We start from the raw sequence: 17627 nt of genomic DNA, 5'->3' as shown, positions 1-17627 counted from the left end.
AAAAGAGAGTCCAGAGGGTTTGCATTCAAACACGTAAAACATTTCTAAGATTCAATGTCGAATAATCTGTGGAAATTCAAAGGATGAACATGGCTTGCAGGTTGGGTCCTCAAGTGATAGTGTACAAGCAAACCCCACCTCGTATTAGCCTTTATATATATATATGATGTTAATATTATGGAGTTACTATTCCTCATTTCATTGCCGCATAGTCTTCTCTTTTTGGGCTTAGCCTTCTCAATTTCCCAAAAGAATCACGATGAATCTTTATTTTTTTATACTCAATTCTAGGTCAATTTTAGTTAATGTATTTTTTTTCTTTATTTTTTATTTTTTTAAAATTCGTAAATATTATATTTTATTGTTCGTTTTCAATGAAAGTTTTCCTTTAAATTATATTTTTTATACAAAATTCAAATTCAAAATTTTACTTAAGAAGATCAAGTTCAATATCATTTAAATCAATGATTTGTTGGTTGTAAATATTGTTTTTGGTCATTTTAAAATAAGTAAATTTTAGTTTTGTTTTTTGTAAAATATTTTTCTTTGATTTTTATCTCTCTAAAATTGAAAATCATTATTTTTAGTTTCCAATAATCATTTTAAGTAGATAAATAACATTTATTTTAAGTATTTATAATTTTTTTAATATGTTACACACTAGTATGGTGTTACTAACACTTATGATTAATACTTGAAATAATTACTTAACTTTTTACTAAACAAACAAATAGTTAAAAATAATTACATAATAATATGAACTAAAAATAATAGTTTCAAATATTAGAGGATGAAAAATAAGAATTTTCTTTTACAGGAACTAAAATCAACACCAACTCATTTTATAAGGATTAAAGACATTTAAATAGTTTAATTAAATTATGCTTTTAGTTTCTCAATAATATTTTGTTTGCAATTTTAGTTATTTTTACTTCATAATTCTTACCATTCAATATTTAAATTAAGCAATTTTAGTTTAACCATTAATTTATTGATAGTTAATTAATATTGCTTTCAATCCTTATTATGAGACACTTTTAGTTAAATCACAAGATCAATATTATAAACAATTATGTTAATTAATTTTATTAAATTTATAAAACAAAATTATGATAGACTAATTATACCATTCTTACTTCTTGTCATCAAATTTTTATGAAGGAAGTAAATATATTATTTCATATTAAAACTTATATACCTATACCAATAAAATTGATAAATGACAATTAAATAATTTAAAAGAAGAAAAAATATTTATTTATCAAATTCTCTCTTTGATATTCAATTAACAATAAATATATATTCTCACAATCTTTAATAAAATAAAATTAATATTTTTAAAAAAAATTATAAAGTCTTATAAAAAATGACAATAATTTCTTTATGTCTTTTAATAAAGACGGAAGGGAACAGTATTTTGTGATCAACGTAATAACTAATTAATTAGAATTTCCTTCCCCTTAGATACAGTCGGGGTTAGGGCATGAATGTAATTATGTAAAGATCAAAGATGAATAAACAACTTAAATCATGTCGAAATTCATTCATATGTTTGTGTGCACTGCATTATATATTATCTAAATAATGCAGCAAAACTGGAATACATGCTATACAAACGTGATAACTAATGCTGCCCCGACAACACTGAGGCTCCGAGCAATTTCATCCATTTCCAGAAGCGATAAGTTCCCAGATCTTCTTCTGTCTCTTGTGAGGGTTGCATAATTAGAAAGCTGAGACATTTGGAAGTTTGGCTGCACATTTTAGAACATCTAAAGTGAATTAGAGCAATAAAGAGATGAAATTCTGTATAATATACAGATATGTATGCCATGAACTGTATGAATTGGGAATACTTGGACATAAGTATATCACTCCATAACAAAGAGGAGATCATGGTTCCTTGGAAAAAAAAGAAGAAAAAAAGGGTCTTACTTACATTAAATGATCAGCAACTTGCATTCTTTACGCATGTCTAGGGTACAAGACATGACATTCCACTAACAGGGACAAGATTACCCTCCAGTGATTATCTTAATATGATGACTTCTTGGTAAAAATGAGACAAATAAGCTTTACAATACTCCCAGTACAATATTACAGACATAATGAAACTTAGACTTTGATGTATCTTGTATTGAATATTGAAATTGAAAGCGCTCATCACTCAATATAGAATTTGGGACGAGACATAGGTAACTTATCAATTGCTAAGCTTCAAGAGGTTGAAGAATTAATTTGGCATTCTTCTTTTGCGGTTTTCTTTTCCTTTTTAGGGAGAACAATGAGAATGGTCGAATAATGAATCTTGAGAAGCGGCTCAAGTTATCCTGGAGTCCATCCATCTGATAATGACCAAATCGCCAATCTCGTTCAATATAAGGTCGCTGTACAGGTTCATCAAGTCCACCTGTCACGAGAAGCAAGAAGACATGTTAGACACTTGTACATATAACCACCATAAGAAATTTCTAACAATGTTCATACCTCTGCACATAAGCTTTTAAATGTTTCAAATGAAGCAACTTTGCCAACATTTTCTTTTCTATTAGTTCTTTATTCAACATGATCACCAGACACAAGGTGTTATATTTCTTTTAATATATGGACAAAGTGCTAAGGTATCAACTGCATTATTAGGTGAGATCTTACTAAGCTTTAGTTTATATGTGTGCAAGACAATAAAGGCAAGATCTGAAACTGTATGGTCATATCACGTATTAATGGTGCTGGATGTGTCGAAAAGTGCTAAGGCAAGATCATTTAACTTGCACGATGCTGGAAATGTTCTAGGCTAAAATTTGATTAATGGTGTTGGATGTGTCAGGAAATTTAATTGTGTTGGATAGAAAGGAGGTCATTCCATTTCTTAAAGCAAGCAGCAGTGCTTGATTGCAGAAGTCAAGTATTATTCCGTCCATAGGGTACTCATAAAATAGAAGTGTGAGAACTAAAGTCATCGACGAATGAATATAATAGTCATCTTAAACTTGATGTGGTCCAAATTACAAATATTGGTTTATATTTAAACGTAATAAATCAGTCATTTAGGATTCTAGTCAAACAGGAACCACGAAATAACTATCATAAATTTAAATGACTAAATTATTGATAAAAGTTCCACAGCAAAAAAGATCTGTGCATTGGAAAAACAAAATGTTAAAACAAAGGACAAAAAGAAAATATATAAAATCCAGAAGAAACACACAAGCCCACAAATCAATAGACAGATTGTTAGTTGAAATTATTGGAGTAAATAATTACCTGCGTTAGTTGAAATTATTGGAGTAAATAATTACCTGCGTACATTAGACGGTGTTTATCCACAGCCCGATAAAATGGTCTTGTTTTCTTTGCTTTTGCAGCTCTTTGGAGTTCATCCCATGCTTCTTCACGATCTTCCCGTGTAACTTTGCCTGTTTTTACAATCTACAATGAAGAACCCATAGGAATTGTCATCCAGAATTTAGACAAAGCAAATATAATGCAAAAACAAATGCAGACAGAGAGTTCAAACTTTAGAAAACAGATGGTAAGATGGACGAGGGATCCGTGCAAGATTGTTTGCCCGATCAACTGCAACAAGTCCAAACTTGGGACCATATCCATCGGCCCACTCCCAGTTATCAGAAATAGTCCAGAATAGGTATCCAAGCACGGGCACACCCTGTAGAACAATTTACAAAAAGGTTTAACATGAAATCGGTGTTTATGAAAGAATAACACAATTTTTTCAACCAAATAAAATTTTAATTCATAGTCAAAACCATGATCATGGCAGCATAAACAGCAAGCAAATGCTCAAAGATATATGGCCGGCGGATCAAATCTGTCTCATCTGAAACCCCATTTTCAGTAATGATGAAGGGAATGTTTAGATGTTTGTATCTTTCATGGAACTGAAGCAACATGCGGTATAAGCCATCAGGGTATACGCCACGACCAGATTCACTGTACTCGTCATTTTCCACCAGCTTCAGGCCTGCACCCGAAATCACTTCCTGAAATAAATGTGAGACTTGTCAAGTGCTTATGCCAGATATCATGCACGGCGCTCTGTCAAGGTTAATAAAGCAAACCTGCCCATAGTAATTTATTCCTATGAAGTCCAGCTTGTCAGATATTCCATCAATGTATGGGAAGATAGTCAATGAATTAGCCAGCGAAACAGCAGCAATATCAAACAGACCATAGGGTCGCATAAATGACACATGATGTGCTACACCGACTATTGGATTTGATGAGTTACTGCCAAAAATATATTATAGTTCAGACAATTACAAAAGTAAAATTAGAAAAGAGCCCAAAGTGATCAACTCCAAATGTTTAGCCTTATAAATGTGAAGGGATGAGAAAGATTAAACAATTGATTGCACTAGCAAGATTTAGTAGCCAAAAACTCAGAATGGACATAATCAAAAGCTAATAAAAAAGATAATACAGATAACCCCAAGAGAATTTTATAAATATCATAAAAACATTGTTGAATGTACAAAAAAATTTAAGTTCTATCAGTAGGTTTCTAATGATCTATACGCCCAATATAAACTTGTAACAAATCTGAAGCTTCTTTTGAGAAAGAAACACCTTAGTTCGTGGATGTAGTCATATGCCTTTGAGTGTGCGATAGACATCCAATGCATGGCCTGCTGGAAAACACCAGTTGGAAGTGCAGAAGTAGCAACCTCAAGCATATCAGGATGACCACCAGGCCAAGCTCCAGCACAATAAGTTAGCATACAGAAGACATGGGGCTCATTAAATGTTACCCAATAGTCTACCAAATCTGCAACACTGTTTACAACAAGCCTGCATGGAATGGGGGCATGCGAGAAAGAATTTCATGAGTATACTATCCTAAGATGAAAATCTCAGAAAATAACTTGAGCTAAACAAGAAGAAAATTGATAAACATAATTCATATATAGAAGGAGAAATTTCAGCCTCCAAACCTTCCCAAACATGTTTTAAAAATAATCATGCATGGAATTAGTAGTTGTCAGTGAAGAGATAAAACATGGTTAAATGTGACATAAAAAACTCTGAAACTGTAGTATCATAATGGAGTCAAGATGGAGAATTTACAGAGGAAGATGTCATCAACTTTTCATTTAACTTTCAAATGATTTTCTTAGTAGTTAGCAGGGTTTATTACTGTTTCAATAGGAAATACACACACACACATATTTTAGTCCACCTGCTATATTGATTTAGCACTCACTATTCCACTAAGCCTGGCATCTCGCTTCACCATCTTGTGTAATTATAAATAAACTTCACATAGCTTAATCTGCACTAATATATTCCCGCTATCATACTGCAATATACAAAGAACCCAACCTATTTAATTCAATACTATTTTAAATAATGTTATTCTGTTTAAATCGTTGAATGAAGTATTTGTCTGTTGACATATAGTCAGTCATAAAAGCTTATTTTAATGGAAACTTGTATGCCATGAGTCTGTGACAGGTTAATATACCAGTCTACTAGTGAACAAAGATTCGAACATGAGATAAAGATGTAATTTTGCAGTAATTGATTCCCCACCATAATTGGACAACGATTTAGCAAAATTCGATGCTGATGGGAAAGGATCTACCTATAAAATTCAATAACATTTTTTTGTTACTGCCATTAATGTCCTCGACCAGATAGTACCCAATCAAGTAAATATATATTCATCAGATAATATATATACACTTCATTTACAGCCATAGATTGGCTGGCATGGGGTAGCAGTTAATCTCACTTGAGTCCGTCTGTGGCAGGTAGAGTAATAATGGGATACAGACATGAGACAACAACTAACCTGGTAAAGTCCATGAAATAATCCACTGTCTTTTCCAGCTTCCAACCTCCATATTCACCAGCCCAGGGTGGAAGTGAGTGATGAAAAAGAGTGAGCATGACCTTCATTCCATCTGATCGAACCCTATTGATTATCCACTTATACCGTTCCAACGCAGCATAGTTAACCTAAGAAAGAACAACAGGCAAGTCACTTATAATTCAATTAGTTGATAAAGTTCAACATTAAAATTGAAAATCATATTCATAAGCTCCATTAGAGAAACAATCCTTGACTAGGTTTTATTTACCTCCCGACTAAGTTAGATTAATCTAAGGTGAAGCTTGAGACATTGGTGAGAAAATAAAAAATAAAAATAAAAGCTATTGACTGACATAAGCTTAACCATGAATGGCACCATAACTCATCATCATTATGAAACGTCAGCATCTGACTTACAGATTCGTTAAGGCTGTTTACTGGCTCCACTGGCATGATCCTTGACCAATCTATTCCCATGCGAAAAACACTCACACCAGTATCCTTGGCCAATTTTATTTCTGTTTCAGGATCAGACCAAAACCTTAACCTCTCCTCCCTGAAAATCAGGCATTTTTAAAATTCTATTAAGCTATAAAACTACAGTTTTTTTTTATATATATATTTTTGGAGGGGGGTAGGGTCGTAATGGAGGATATATGTTAGAGTGAATGGGAAGAGAGAACAAATTTTTCCATTTTGAATTAAGAGATTTATGTCATGTTTTTGAAAAAAATATTGGAAGGTTACCTTTGATGATAACCTATGATTTTATTCCTTTCATTCTAAATATTACTTAAAGAATATATGCATGGAATGAAATATTTACACTCCCTTCTTCCACAGCCATCCTAAACAACCATGGAAGTCAAAGATCCATCTCTTGCTGCAATTAACATCAAAATACAATTATCTCTGGGCTTACGGGCGTGGAACATTATGCCAAGCAGTTACATTAGGACGCGGTTCTTCTTCTTCTTGCCCTTCCACTTCCATGTACTTCTCAAGTCCCCTAATCATGGCCTCCATCGCCACCTTAAGAGGCTTCCTGCCCCGCGGAGATGTTACGGCCTGCTGGGACCCACCGTCGGCAGAAGCAGAACCAATCACAGCATCCGCTCTCTGCTTCCCCTCCGAGTCACCACCACCTTCGCCACACTTTTCCTCAGCAAACTGGATCCAAGCATCATCAAGCCTATCCTCAACATGTGCTGGCGCTGTCGCCAACCCAAAGAAAAATCCATCTTCGCCTTCTGCAATAAACAAAAATTAAAAAACAAAAACAAAAATAAAAAATCTTATCCTCAATCGCATGCTTTCATACAAACAATTTAAGAGTTTCATCTTCATACACCTTAATAATTTACACTTTAAGTTGTGGTCACGATTTCAGTGGGATCCTTAAATGACTGGTGACATGACCGCGTTTGCGATGATTATAAATTAATTAAATTCCTGACAAAACCCACACAATCGTAAGATTCGTTCAATTAAAACTATCCTAAACATGAATTTCACCATCACTACAATGATTCATGTCAGTCCTTACTGTATTTTAATTAAATTCGTAATTAAAACCACTCAATCATAAGATTCATTCAATTAAAAAACATGCAAAACATGAATTTCATTACGATGATTCGACGACAGTCTTTACTGTACATTATTAAATTCGTAATTAAAACCACTCAATCATAAGATTCATTCAATTAAAAAATATGCTAAACATGAATTCCATTACGATGATTCGATGACACTCTTTCATAATTGGACCACTCAATCATAAGATTTGTTCAATTAGAAACTATCCTAAACATGAATTTTATCTGCGATGATTCAATGACACTCTTTTCTGCCTTTTAATTAAATTCACAATTAAAACCACGCACTCAATCATAAATCACAATATAGTTGCTGCAGAATTGAAGACGTAAACCTAAACTGCCACTTTACGTCAGGTCGTTTACATTAGTTAGGCATAGAGAGAACGGAAAATGAGAACAAAGCTTTGGAAGGGAGAAACGCGATATTAATATAAGAGAGAGTGTCTAATTGTAAGTTACCGGCGACGTTAAAGAGTGCGAGAGTGTCGGAGGATTCGTCGATAGGGGAGCGGAACTTGCGAAGGTTCTTGTTGCGGAAACGGGAGTAGGAGAAGGCGTTGACGGCGACGGAAAGAGTGACGAGAGCTCCGGCGAGCTTGGTTGCGGTGAGGAAGAGTCCGGCGAGCGTCATCGAAATGCGTGTAGTGGTAACTAACTTTCGCAGGTCGCAGCCATAAGAATGGTGGAAGCGCACGTAATCTCCACGTCACTTCACCCAACCAAAACCAACTCCACTTATCACTTAACAACACGCCAAGATTCCTTCACCGCCGTTTTCTCAACTTCGTTGCTTAGATGAGACTGAGACCGTGAGAGTGAGAGCCAGTGTTCCATCCACGTGGCGCATGCCATCGACGACTTTCTCTACCTATTTTTTATTTGGATAATGTTACTTTACTACTTTGGATTACTGCTAACTACTAGTAAGTTCATTTTTCTCTTTTAATTTACATTAATTATTAGTTTCAATATCTCACTTAATTTGCAGTATTTTATAGAAGTATTCTGAATTCTGAATCAAATTTCTGCTCGATGATTTGACCATGAGTAATCGTACATGAATTATTTATAAATAATTCAAGTCCTGTTATTTGTATCATTGATTTTTATATTCTACTTAAGGAAGTCTTTGCTATGTTAAGAAGAATCTTTCATAATGAAACTTTTCGTGTTTTAAATAGAGAAATTTGAAGGAAAAAAAAATATTGTAATCTTTTCTTTACATGTATAAACCTTATACAATATCTTTAAGCAAAATCAATTTAAATGTCACCACTCTTAAAATGAATGCAACGTGGAAAATTAAAACAAAATAAAATATGTTCCTATAGAGCATGCTAATAAATTCTGTTCGTAGGTTCAAGAAAATCAATTACGCTAGCGACATCTCTTGTTCCACCCTCATCCAAACATTACAAGCATGGTTATATACTCAAAAAAAAAATCACCATTGAAAATAGATAAGAAAAATAAAAATAAAAAAACAAATAAAAAAAGACCCACCCATGAACAAATCTCCGGAATATTTGAATTCTAGTCCAACCTTTGACACCATTTTTTTTTTATAGTATTTGACATGAATTTTGAACAACTCAACATTTTATGTATATCTTTTTCTTTTTCACAATGTTAGATGTATAGAACAAAATATGAAATTGTGGGGGAAATTACCATGGATGTGTTGCAAAAGCTAAATTATCATGAATGCGCTGCAAAAACTAAACTATTACAATGGTACATATATATGTTGATAACCTATATATATAAGGTAGTGTTTGTTTCCAGTGATTTACTGTTTACGAGCAACGAAAGACGAAGAAAGTGAGTATTTGTTTCCGGTAATTTGTAAAGAAAGAAAGGCGAAGAAAAGGGAGAGAAGCGTCGTCCTCGCACAAAAGCGAAGAAAAGAGATGAAAGTCACGTAAGATTTGTGAAAAACCCGATAATACCCTACCCAAAAACTGAAAAAATGTGAAAAATTGAAGCAAAAATATGCTAACATAATCGATTATGCACCATGCATAATCGATTATGGGCTGGCATAATCGATTATGCCTCAGCATAATCGATTATCCCAACCCATAATCGATTATGTATGCATACATAATCGATTATGCTGCCATATCTTCGCTTCCAGACGTTTCCAGAACGGGCCGTTCCAAAATTGGAACGGCCCGTTCCAAAATACTAAAACAAGGCTAATTTAGTATCCTGGAACGGGTCGTTCCAAAACTGGAACGGGCCGTTCCCAAACTGGAACGGGTCGTTCCAAACTAGTAAATTGGCTTAAAAACATTAGTTGAGAACGGGCCGTTCCAAATTGGATAAAATGCACCCCCAAATTTGTAATGTTAAAAATTTCTTAATTTTTTAATTGGTAAAAATTAACTTATACAATTAACAAATGTATCTTCATTTCATTCTAATTTATGTCAATGATTTATCAATTTTTTTAATTTATTAATTAACTTTCAAAGACTTTATTGTACATTTTTTTATATTAAGAAAATTCTATTATTTAAATATTGACATCAAAAACTAGAAATATACAAAAAATAAAGTAATACATGTTTATAAAATTAAAATAATAACACTTTCATAAACATTAATAAAATAATGTTAAAAAATATAATTATCATAATATATTTTGTTATTGTTATTTATTATTATAAATATTATTATTATTATCATTATTATTAATATTATTATTATTTATTATAATTAGTATCATTATTATTTATTATGATTCTTATTGTTTTTCTAATATTTATTATTATTCTTATCATTATTTATTATTTTTTTAATAAATTATAGCTATTAATATAATTTTATTTTAATTATTATTATTTACAATAAATAATATTATACTCATTTTTAATCCAAAGATAAAAGTGTAAATTATATATTCATCTATTAAATTTTTAATTTTTATTTATCATTAAATTTAAAGCAAATATTTAAATTAAATTATTTTTAAATTAATATCTTATATTTATTTTTTTAGTTAAAATTTTTATATTTATCTTTTAATTATAATAATTATAAACCTTTTTTTAACCTAAGGACAAAATAGTAATCATACAAAATCATCAATTAAAAATTTTATTTTTATCTATCACATCAATCAATTCACTCACAAACTTTCACAAATTTTCTCTACACTTTCCACTCACTTTCCCTTAATCCAAACAACCTCACTTTCCATTCACTTTCCCTTCAAATCCCTCCTTTTTCACACTCCTTTTCCATCTTCAAATCCAAACAAAACCTAAAGGAAGAAGGAAAGAGAAAGGAGACCATTAAAAATCAAAAGGGGGCAAGAGAGTCCTCAAAGAACGTGTCATTTTCTTTTTATGATATGTTTATTTGTTGTATATATATGTATTATAACATTTTGATTAAATGTCTATTATAACATGTTATTTTTTTATTATAACAAGAATAAAGTTTATTCCACTAAATTATATTTTTATAATAAGCTTAAGACATCTAAATCATGTAAATATTCCACTAAGCCAACTTTAGTACATTAATAACATATTAAGTTTATTCTCATATTATAATTACTCTTTCAATTATAATAAAAAAAATTTAAAAAATCAATAACATTACATATTGACTTAATTGTATCTTTAACCCTCATTATATTTTAACTAATATTTCAATTTATTTTTATTTTAAATATTCGTATTTAATTTCTGTGAATTTTTAATTATTAAAATAAAGTTCATTATCTCAGAATTTGTCTAGAAAATCATATAAATATATAATATAAAAAATTGACATGGAATTAATTTATAAAATAAAAATATTTTTTATTAAAATAAAAGCAAAAAAAAATCAATGTTTAATTTTTATTTAAATAATTAAATAAAACAAAATAAACCTATGGATTCCGTTGGGCTTAATAGCATGGTGGGCCACGAGGCCCATAACAAAAGTAAGTATTTTCATGCCCTCGCGTTCTGATTAGTCTTTCTCTTTTCTCCAACATTTCGAAATTCTGAACCCACCAGCGTCGGCGTCGGGTTTGAGAATTAACTCCCTCCGACACCGTTCACGGCGACTCCGGCCACTTCGCCGCCTCCAATACACTCGAAAATAACTCCGTTAAATAGTCATGGGTGACAAAGACGAAGAGGCGTCAATGCCAAGGGACGCGAAAATCGTCAAGTCTTTGCTGAAATCAATGGGCGTGGAAGATTACGAGCCTCGCGTCATACACAAGTTTCTAGAGCTATGGTATCGTTACGCCGTCGATGTGTTAACGGACGCACAAGTCTATTCAGAGCACGCGGGAAAATCCGCAATCGATTGTGACGATGTTAAGCTCGCGATTCAATCCAAGGTCAACTTCAGCTTCTCGCAACCACCCCCTCGTGAGGTAATATTAACTATTCGCCAATTATTCATATCCCTTTCCAACGTTCAATTTTGTTTCATGTACAAAAAAATTGCGTATTAATGTATTCCAAGTCAAAAGTAGTCAATAGTGCAATTAGGAGTTCAAACCCTAAGTTCATGCGTATGGAAAATATGTGGAGAGAAGTCAAAGTCAAACTCTTAAATGGATCTTAGTACTTCGAGTGACTAGTCCTTGACTTCTGGTTAGGGGATATCTGGGTTTAGGCATTCCTTTTCCCCAATTTTTGTATTTTCTACCTTGTTGTTAAAATCTAAACATGTGTTGTTGGTTTAATTGGGTGTGCTGATAGTAGTGAAGTTTGTAAGTGGTAAGGTAGTGTGGAAGAGGTTGGCTAGTATACAGGAAGTACAGATGTCTATACTGTAACAAGTAAAATCCACCAGAGGACTTTCTAAAGTTAAATTTTCATTGTATGTGTTAGGTTTGGTAATTGTGTGTCAATGGCCACGCTCGTGAATATTTATGTTGCCAATAGTAAGTGGACAATGATTGTCCTAATAAGTGCTAATGGTAACCAAATCATGTAAACTAGTGAGAAAAAATGTACTCCGTGCTTGTGTTTGAATACACACAATAGTGGGCGTAGTGTGCAGTTATTGTTATTCAATAACAGTTTCAAGAATAAAACTTATATATTAAAAGACTTTGTGACCTTTATTAATTATTATTCTGCAGTTTTTATTTTCATTTAAAGAATTAAAGTTGTTTGAATAATGTGTACGTAAATAGGAAATTGTTTTTATATATTGGCATAGATATTAACATGTGATAAATTTGATAGTGTTATTGGACATGATAATTGTACTAAAAGAAGGTTGTGAAACTCACTTATGAGTGTAGTGCAAACTAGTTGAGTGTTTGTAGACTTGGCTCAAAAACTTGTAGGGGTTTTCTTTCAATAATACAAATTAAACATTACAACTTACAAGTTCCAAAGCGATGAAATTCTGTAATAGGGACACATAGAACATTGTATTATTGTAAACTCAAAATTGATGGACAAAGATAATTTGCCAGAACAAAATGGTGAATGATGAAATATAAATCACCATGTGGGGTGTGAAAGTTGCTGTAGAGTTTCAAAAGAAACTGCTCAAGGTGCAGTTGTAAATCTCACCATTAAATATAATAAATTTAATTTAAAATTAATTTATGATGCAATAAAGAAATAACGAATTAGATTGATGCAGTTACACCCATAACTGCAGAGGATCAAAATCTGTTGCTGTATGATGGAGATTGAGCCTGTGACTGGGTTCAAGCTGGGACACTGGTTTGTGGAGGAAGGTTATTTGCACCGAGTTTGTTACTGTGAGATAGAGATGGTGTTGGAACTAGGTTCATGCTGAGATATTTCATGAACTCATTCACACTAACCAGCTTGAGATCCGTTGGAAGCACAGTGTGTTCTTTGAGGCTTGAACAGCTCATGCATGACAGAAAATTAAAATTAAGGCCCTGACACCTAAAATGCTGTGGTTTTGCACAAGTGGGTTGATCATTGCGTTTGATATAGGTTTAGACTCTGACCAAGTGTGTATGAATTATGATACTATGAATGAATCTGCTCGAGTCTGCCCAAGTTTGTGCAAGAACAAGTTTTCAAGTGAGTTAATCAATTTTCTTAGAATTGTAAACCTGTACAATTATACAAGTTAACTTGTCAGTTTGATAATGACAGTCATGGTACTAGCACCTGTATTATACAGTTTTATTAAATTTTCTTTTAGATTATCATACTGGATTAAGTAAGAAATTGCACATAAGCCTTGTGTAAACTCTAGTTTTCTGAGGCCCACCCTTCTGTGTTGCAGTTTTATTACTAGCTTGCAGAAATTAATCTTTTGTTAATTTCTAATTGTCATTTGTTTGGAATTGTGGCTGACATTGACGTTTAATTAGTGGGACGGGGTTATCACTTACATTCTAAATTATCTAGAAAGTAGAAACCTTTTGCTGATTTTCATTTTGGTAGTTACCATATCATGCAATCTGGAAATATTTGGTTGCTTGAAAGGATCTGTCTCTTTGGTGACCCAATAGCATTTGCTCTTCTCTTTAAGCAATAATATGTTATCTTGAAAGATAATGTTTAATGTAATCAATTGCCAGGTGCTATTGGAGTTGGCTCAAAACCGCAACAAGATACCATTGCCAAAGACTATAGCAGGACCTGGCATCCCACTTCCACCTGATCAGGACACATTGATCAGTCCTAATTACCAGTTTGCACTTCCAAACAAGAGGCCTGCGGAACCTTTAGAAGAAACAGAGGATGAAGAAGCCACCATTCCCAACCCATCTCAGGAAGAAAAGGCAGACATGCAGCAGAATCCCCATCAAAGAGTGTCATTTCCCCTGCCCAAACGCCTAAAGGATTAATTTTAAGTCCTATCTGTCACTGTTGTTTTAGTCTAGCTCTTGCTCTTGTGTAATTGTTGTACAACAGTGGTAGCAACAAAAATCTATTAAAATGGTAGCTTGTTGCCTTGTTTATTTTATTCTGTAAAATCCACTAGTTTTGAACATTGAAATGGAATGGCTTCCACCCGGCTCGTTATGGTCAGTATATGTTAATATGTGTATTGTTTCGAAGTCCTTGTGAACACCATCCTCACCGCAGCTATATGTGGTTGGTTTGGAGCCATGCAAATTCTGAAATTAAATTTAATTTAAAGTATTTATAACGAGTTTAATTTTTTACCGTATTCTGATCAATTTGTTTAAAGGAAAAAGTGAGTTATGCGTATAAATGCAATTTCAATTGGTAAATTTGGATTGAATAGATAACAATTTGTTAAAATAGGACTGTTGTACGTGCTCCTGTGACTTGTCCTATGATGCAATAGGCAAATTCAATCATAGGCATAGCTGCCAGTTTCTGTACACCCTGTTTATAATGTGTTTTGTAATTTGTTCTTAGGCTTTTTCATCGGAACAAATAAGACATACATGCTGATACAATAAGTGGTGCCATATGTTGCAAGATAGCTGTCGAATCAAGATAGCTCACTACTGCCTGAAGAACATAAAAGCTAATATAGGATTGCAACGTGATACGTTGATGTGACCCTAAGCTATTAAAATTTCAGTTTTACTGTACATGGTGTGTATCTCTGCATGCACACATCTACCATGGTATCAGGCAAATTTGGACGATTCACCAAAGGTACTCCTATCAACTCCACTTGAGTTGGCTTGTATGGTCTTCTTGTCGCGTTTTCCTCATTGCACCCCTTTTTTTTTATAACAAAATTACCCTTCTCCAAAACAATTTTCCAAAATATATTGTTGGAAAGATTTGATTCATCATGAAAATTAATTTTTGTTATGTGGTTATATTTTTATACATTACCAAAATCAGTTAATATAAAATGCAGGTAAAGGCCGCGAGGGAGGAGGATGGAAAAGCAAGAGGACGCTGGTTTTTTTTTTTTTTTTTTCTTTAATAGGATAGAGTTACCCTAGTGGATCCATTTCTATAAACATAAAGTGATATTTTTTACACCGATTTTATACTCAAGTCAGGATCAAATCCTGCTCATTAATTAAAGAAAAATAGAAATATCAAATTAATTGAGAATTTTTCATGTAAAAGGGTGCAAGTGAAGGATAAAGTGAGATTACTATTCCTATTTTACTATTTAAATTCTTTTAAGGACAAAAAAAAAACATGAAAATCCTAAACTATTCTGACTTTAAACTATATTCCCCCGTTAAGTAGTTATATAACCACGAACAAAATTTTAATTTTGAACATTAATGTGTGATTGATAGCTTAAATTTATAATTCTGACTTCTGAAGAAGAGTTGTCATTTAATAAGGTTCTTTATAAAACAATTTATAAATGGATAAAAGTGAGAAAAATGTTAGTATTATTATGAATTTAATTATTAACGACATGTAGCAGTTTTAGTACCAAACAATAATGACTTTGTGTTTTGTGGGTTTGTATTATTATGAGGGCCAAATTCTTCAAGATAAGAGAAGCGCTAAGCTAAGCAATACGAGTTTTGTACACCAATTTATTTACGAAAATTCAGGTGTTTACAATGTAACACGTTTAATTCGTGTGGGTTAGTTGATGAGAAGTTTTGATAACGTAGTAGTAACATTTTTGTTAAGGTAAAGGCATTATAATTTATATTCCTATCTGATAATGGGGTCCCAAACACTTCACAAACAAAAAGATACTTCTGCCCCCTGGTTCCTCGTTTTAGTTACAAATGCCCAACTTATTACATATATATTCGCAAACATTTTTTTCATATATAATTAATCACTTTTTTTTTTTTTTTTTACCTTTTCTAAACAACTGAACATGACATTTTTCAAAATAAAACATAATTCATACCTTAAGTTTTCAATCATAATTTTGCTCATTGTTTTATCCAATATTTCTCTAGTCTGCAACAGAGAAGTTTGTGAACCAATTGGGATAAAGTCTAGCCAAATGGCTACTTTTTTATAATAAGGTGCACCAAAATTTCGTTAAAGAAAGTACTTATTTTAGTGCTCGACCATGCTTTAAATCAACTAATCAAAGAATGATATCATTAGAAAACCAAAAGAAACAGAAAAACAAGAACAAACTAGCTTATATAATTTGAGTTGATATTTAGCTGTAAAGTAAATATATTTAAATTATTTTCTCTTGTTCATGAATGAGATTTTTCCACACAAAAGATCACCTTAATTGTTATTTTATATTTTCATCAAAAATATTAAAAACTATTTCAATTTTATTCTAAAAAAATCGATATAATGTTTTTATAAATACAATGCGCATCAGTTTTTCAGCAATCAATAAAAATAATATAATATCATGAAGTTATTTATTATGTTTGTTTATATATATTTAGTCTCTATAAAATAAGAGAGTGTTTATTTTAATGTTGTACAAAAAATTATTTGATTTTTATGTCTAAAAGGATTAAAATAATTGTTTTTGGTCTTTATTGTCGTGTGATGTCAAGTGACCACCTGTAACATTACTGGTGTTTATGTTATAATTTTATCACGTGATACCTTTAAAATATTTTAAATTTTAAAGATATTTTTTTTATTTAAATATCTTAAAATAAAGATTAAGTTATATTTTTAGTAATTTTAGTTTATTTATTTTTAAATACGGATATTTAGTCTCTTATTTTTAAAATAATTTTGATTTTACTGTCAATTTAACATTATTGTTCGTTAAACTTTGATGTTGTTTAATCATCTGTCACTATTCAAGTTTAAACTAACATAAAAATAAAAAATTGAAAAATAATATATAAAACATTTTATTTATATATACTTTTATGAGTAATTAATATTTATTTTGTTAATAAAAATATTATTTATATTTAAAAATAAAATAAAATATTATATTATTTAATATAACCTCACTTAAATATGAATAAATATAAAATTTAACTATTAATACATCTGAAATTTAGTGAATTAAAAGAGTTATTTAGTGGAAAGAATGCATATTAATAATGGTAGTTAGAAGGAATTGGCAGTGATGACAATAACATATCACCACAACTGGATAATGGCTGCAACATGACCGTGCAAGCACAAGATGATGATGGACCTCACTTAACTAATGTATGCATCCCAAAATTTAATTATTATCACATCCATCCTACCCCATTCAATTCAATTTAATTTCTTTTTTCCTTCCAACTTTATATTTATTTCACTTCCTTGGTTTTAGGTAAATCGTTTAAAATTTTCAAAATGTATAATCAAAATACATAAGATAAATTTATTAAATAC

At 31.6% G+C, this 17627-nt stretch overlaps 2 protein-coding genes across 2 annotated transcripts; one reads left to right on the top strand and one right to left on the bottom strand.

Moving 5' to 3' along the window:
* Nucleotides 1-1511: 1511 nt before the first annotated feature.
* SFR2 (Glycosyl hydrolase superfamily protein) lies at nucleotides 1512-8258 on the bottom strand. The gene is made up of 11 exons (XM_020374621.3): nucleotides 7894-8258; nucleotides 6756-7083; nucleotides 6251-6389; nucleotides 5813-5979; nucleotides 4588-4809; nucleotides 4080-4248; nucleotides 3768-4001; nucleotides 3518-3667; nucleotides 3300-3429; nucleotides 1940-2410; nucleotides 1512-1754 (listed from the first exon to the last, which is right to left on the bottom strand). The coding sequence occupies exons 1-10, from the start codon at nucleotides 8063-8065 to the stop codon at nucleotides 2211-2213; spliced, it is 1911 nt and encodes a 636-aa protein (XP_020230210.2). The 5' UTR covers nucleotides 8066-8258; the 3' UTR covers nucleotides 1512-1754; nucleotides 1940-2210.
* Nucleotides 8259-11402: 3144 nt separating this feature from the next.
* On the top strand, nucleotides 11403-14563 carry LOC109811011 (transcription initiation factor TFIID subunit 9). Its single transcript, XM_020374637.3, has 2 exons — nucleotides 11403-11818; nucleotides 13973-14563. Exons 1-2 carry the CDS (start codon nucleotides 11555-11557, stop codon nucleotides 14240-14242), a joined length of 534 nt encoding a protein of 177 aa, XP_020230226.1. The 5' UTR covers nucleotides 11403-11554; the 3' UTR covers nucleotides 14243-14563.
* The last annotated feature ends 3064 nt before the right edge of the window (nucleotides 14564-17627 follow it).

Source organism: Cajanus cajan, chromosome 5 (assembly GCF_000230855.2).
Source record: "Cajanus cajan strain Asha chromosome 5, NIPB_CcT2T_4, whole genome shotgun sequence".
Taxonomy (NCBI): domain Eukaryota; kingdom Viridiplantae; phylum Streptophyta; class Magnoliopsida; order Fabales; family Fabaceae; genus Cajanus; species Cajanus cajan.
Note: the sequence above shows the minus strand (reverse complement) of the source record. Positions and strands in the feature narration are given on the sequence as shown.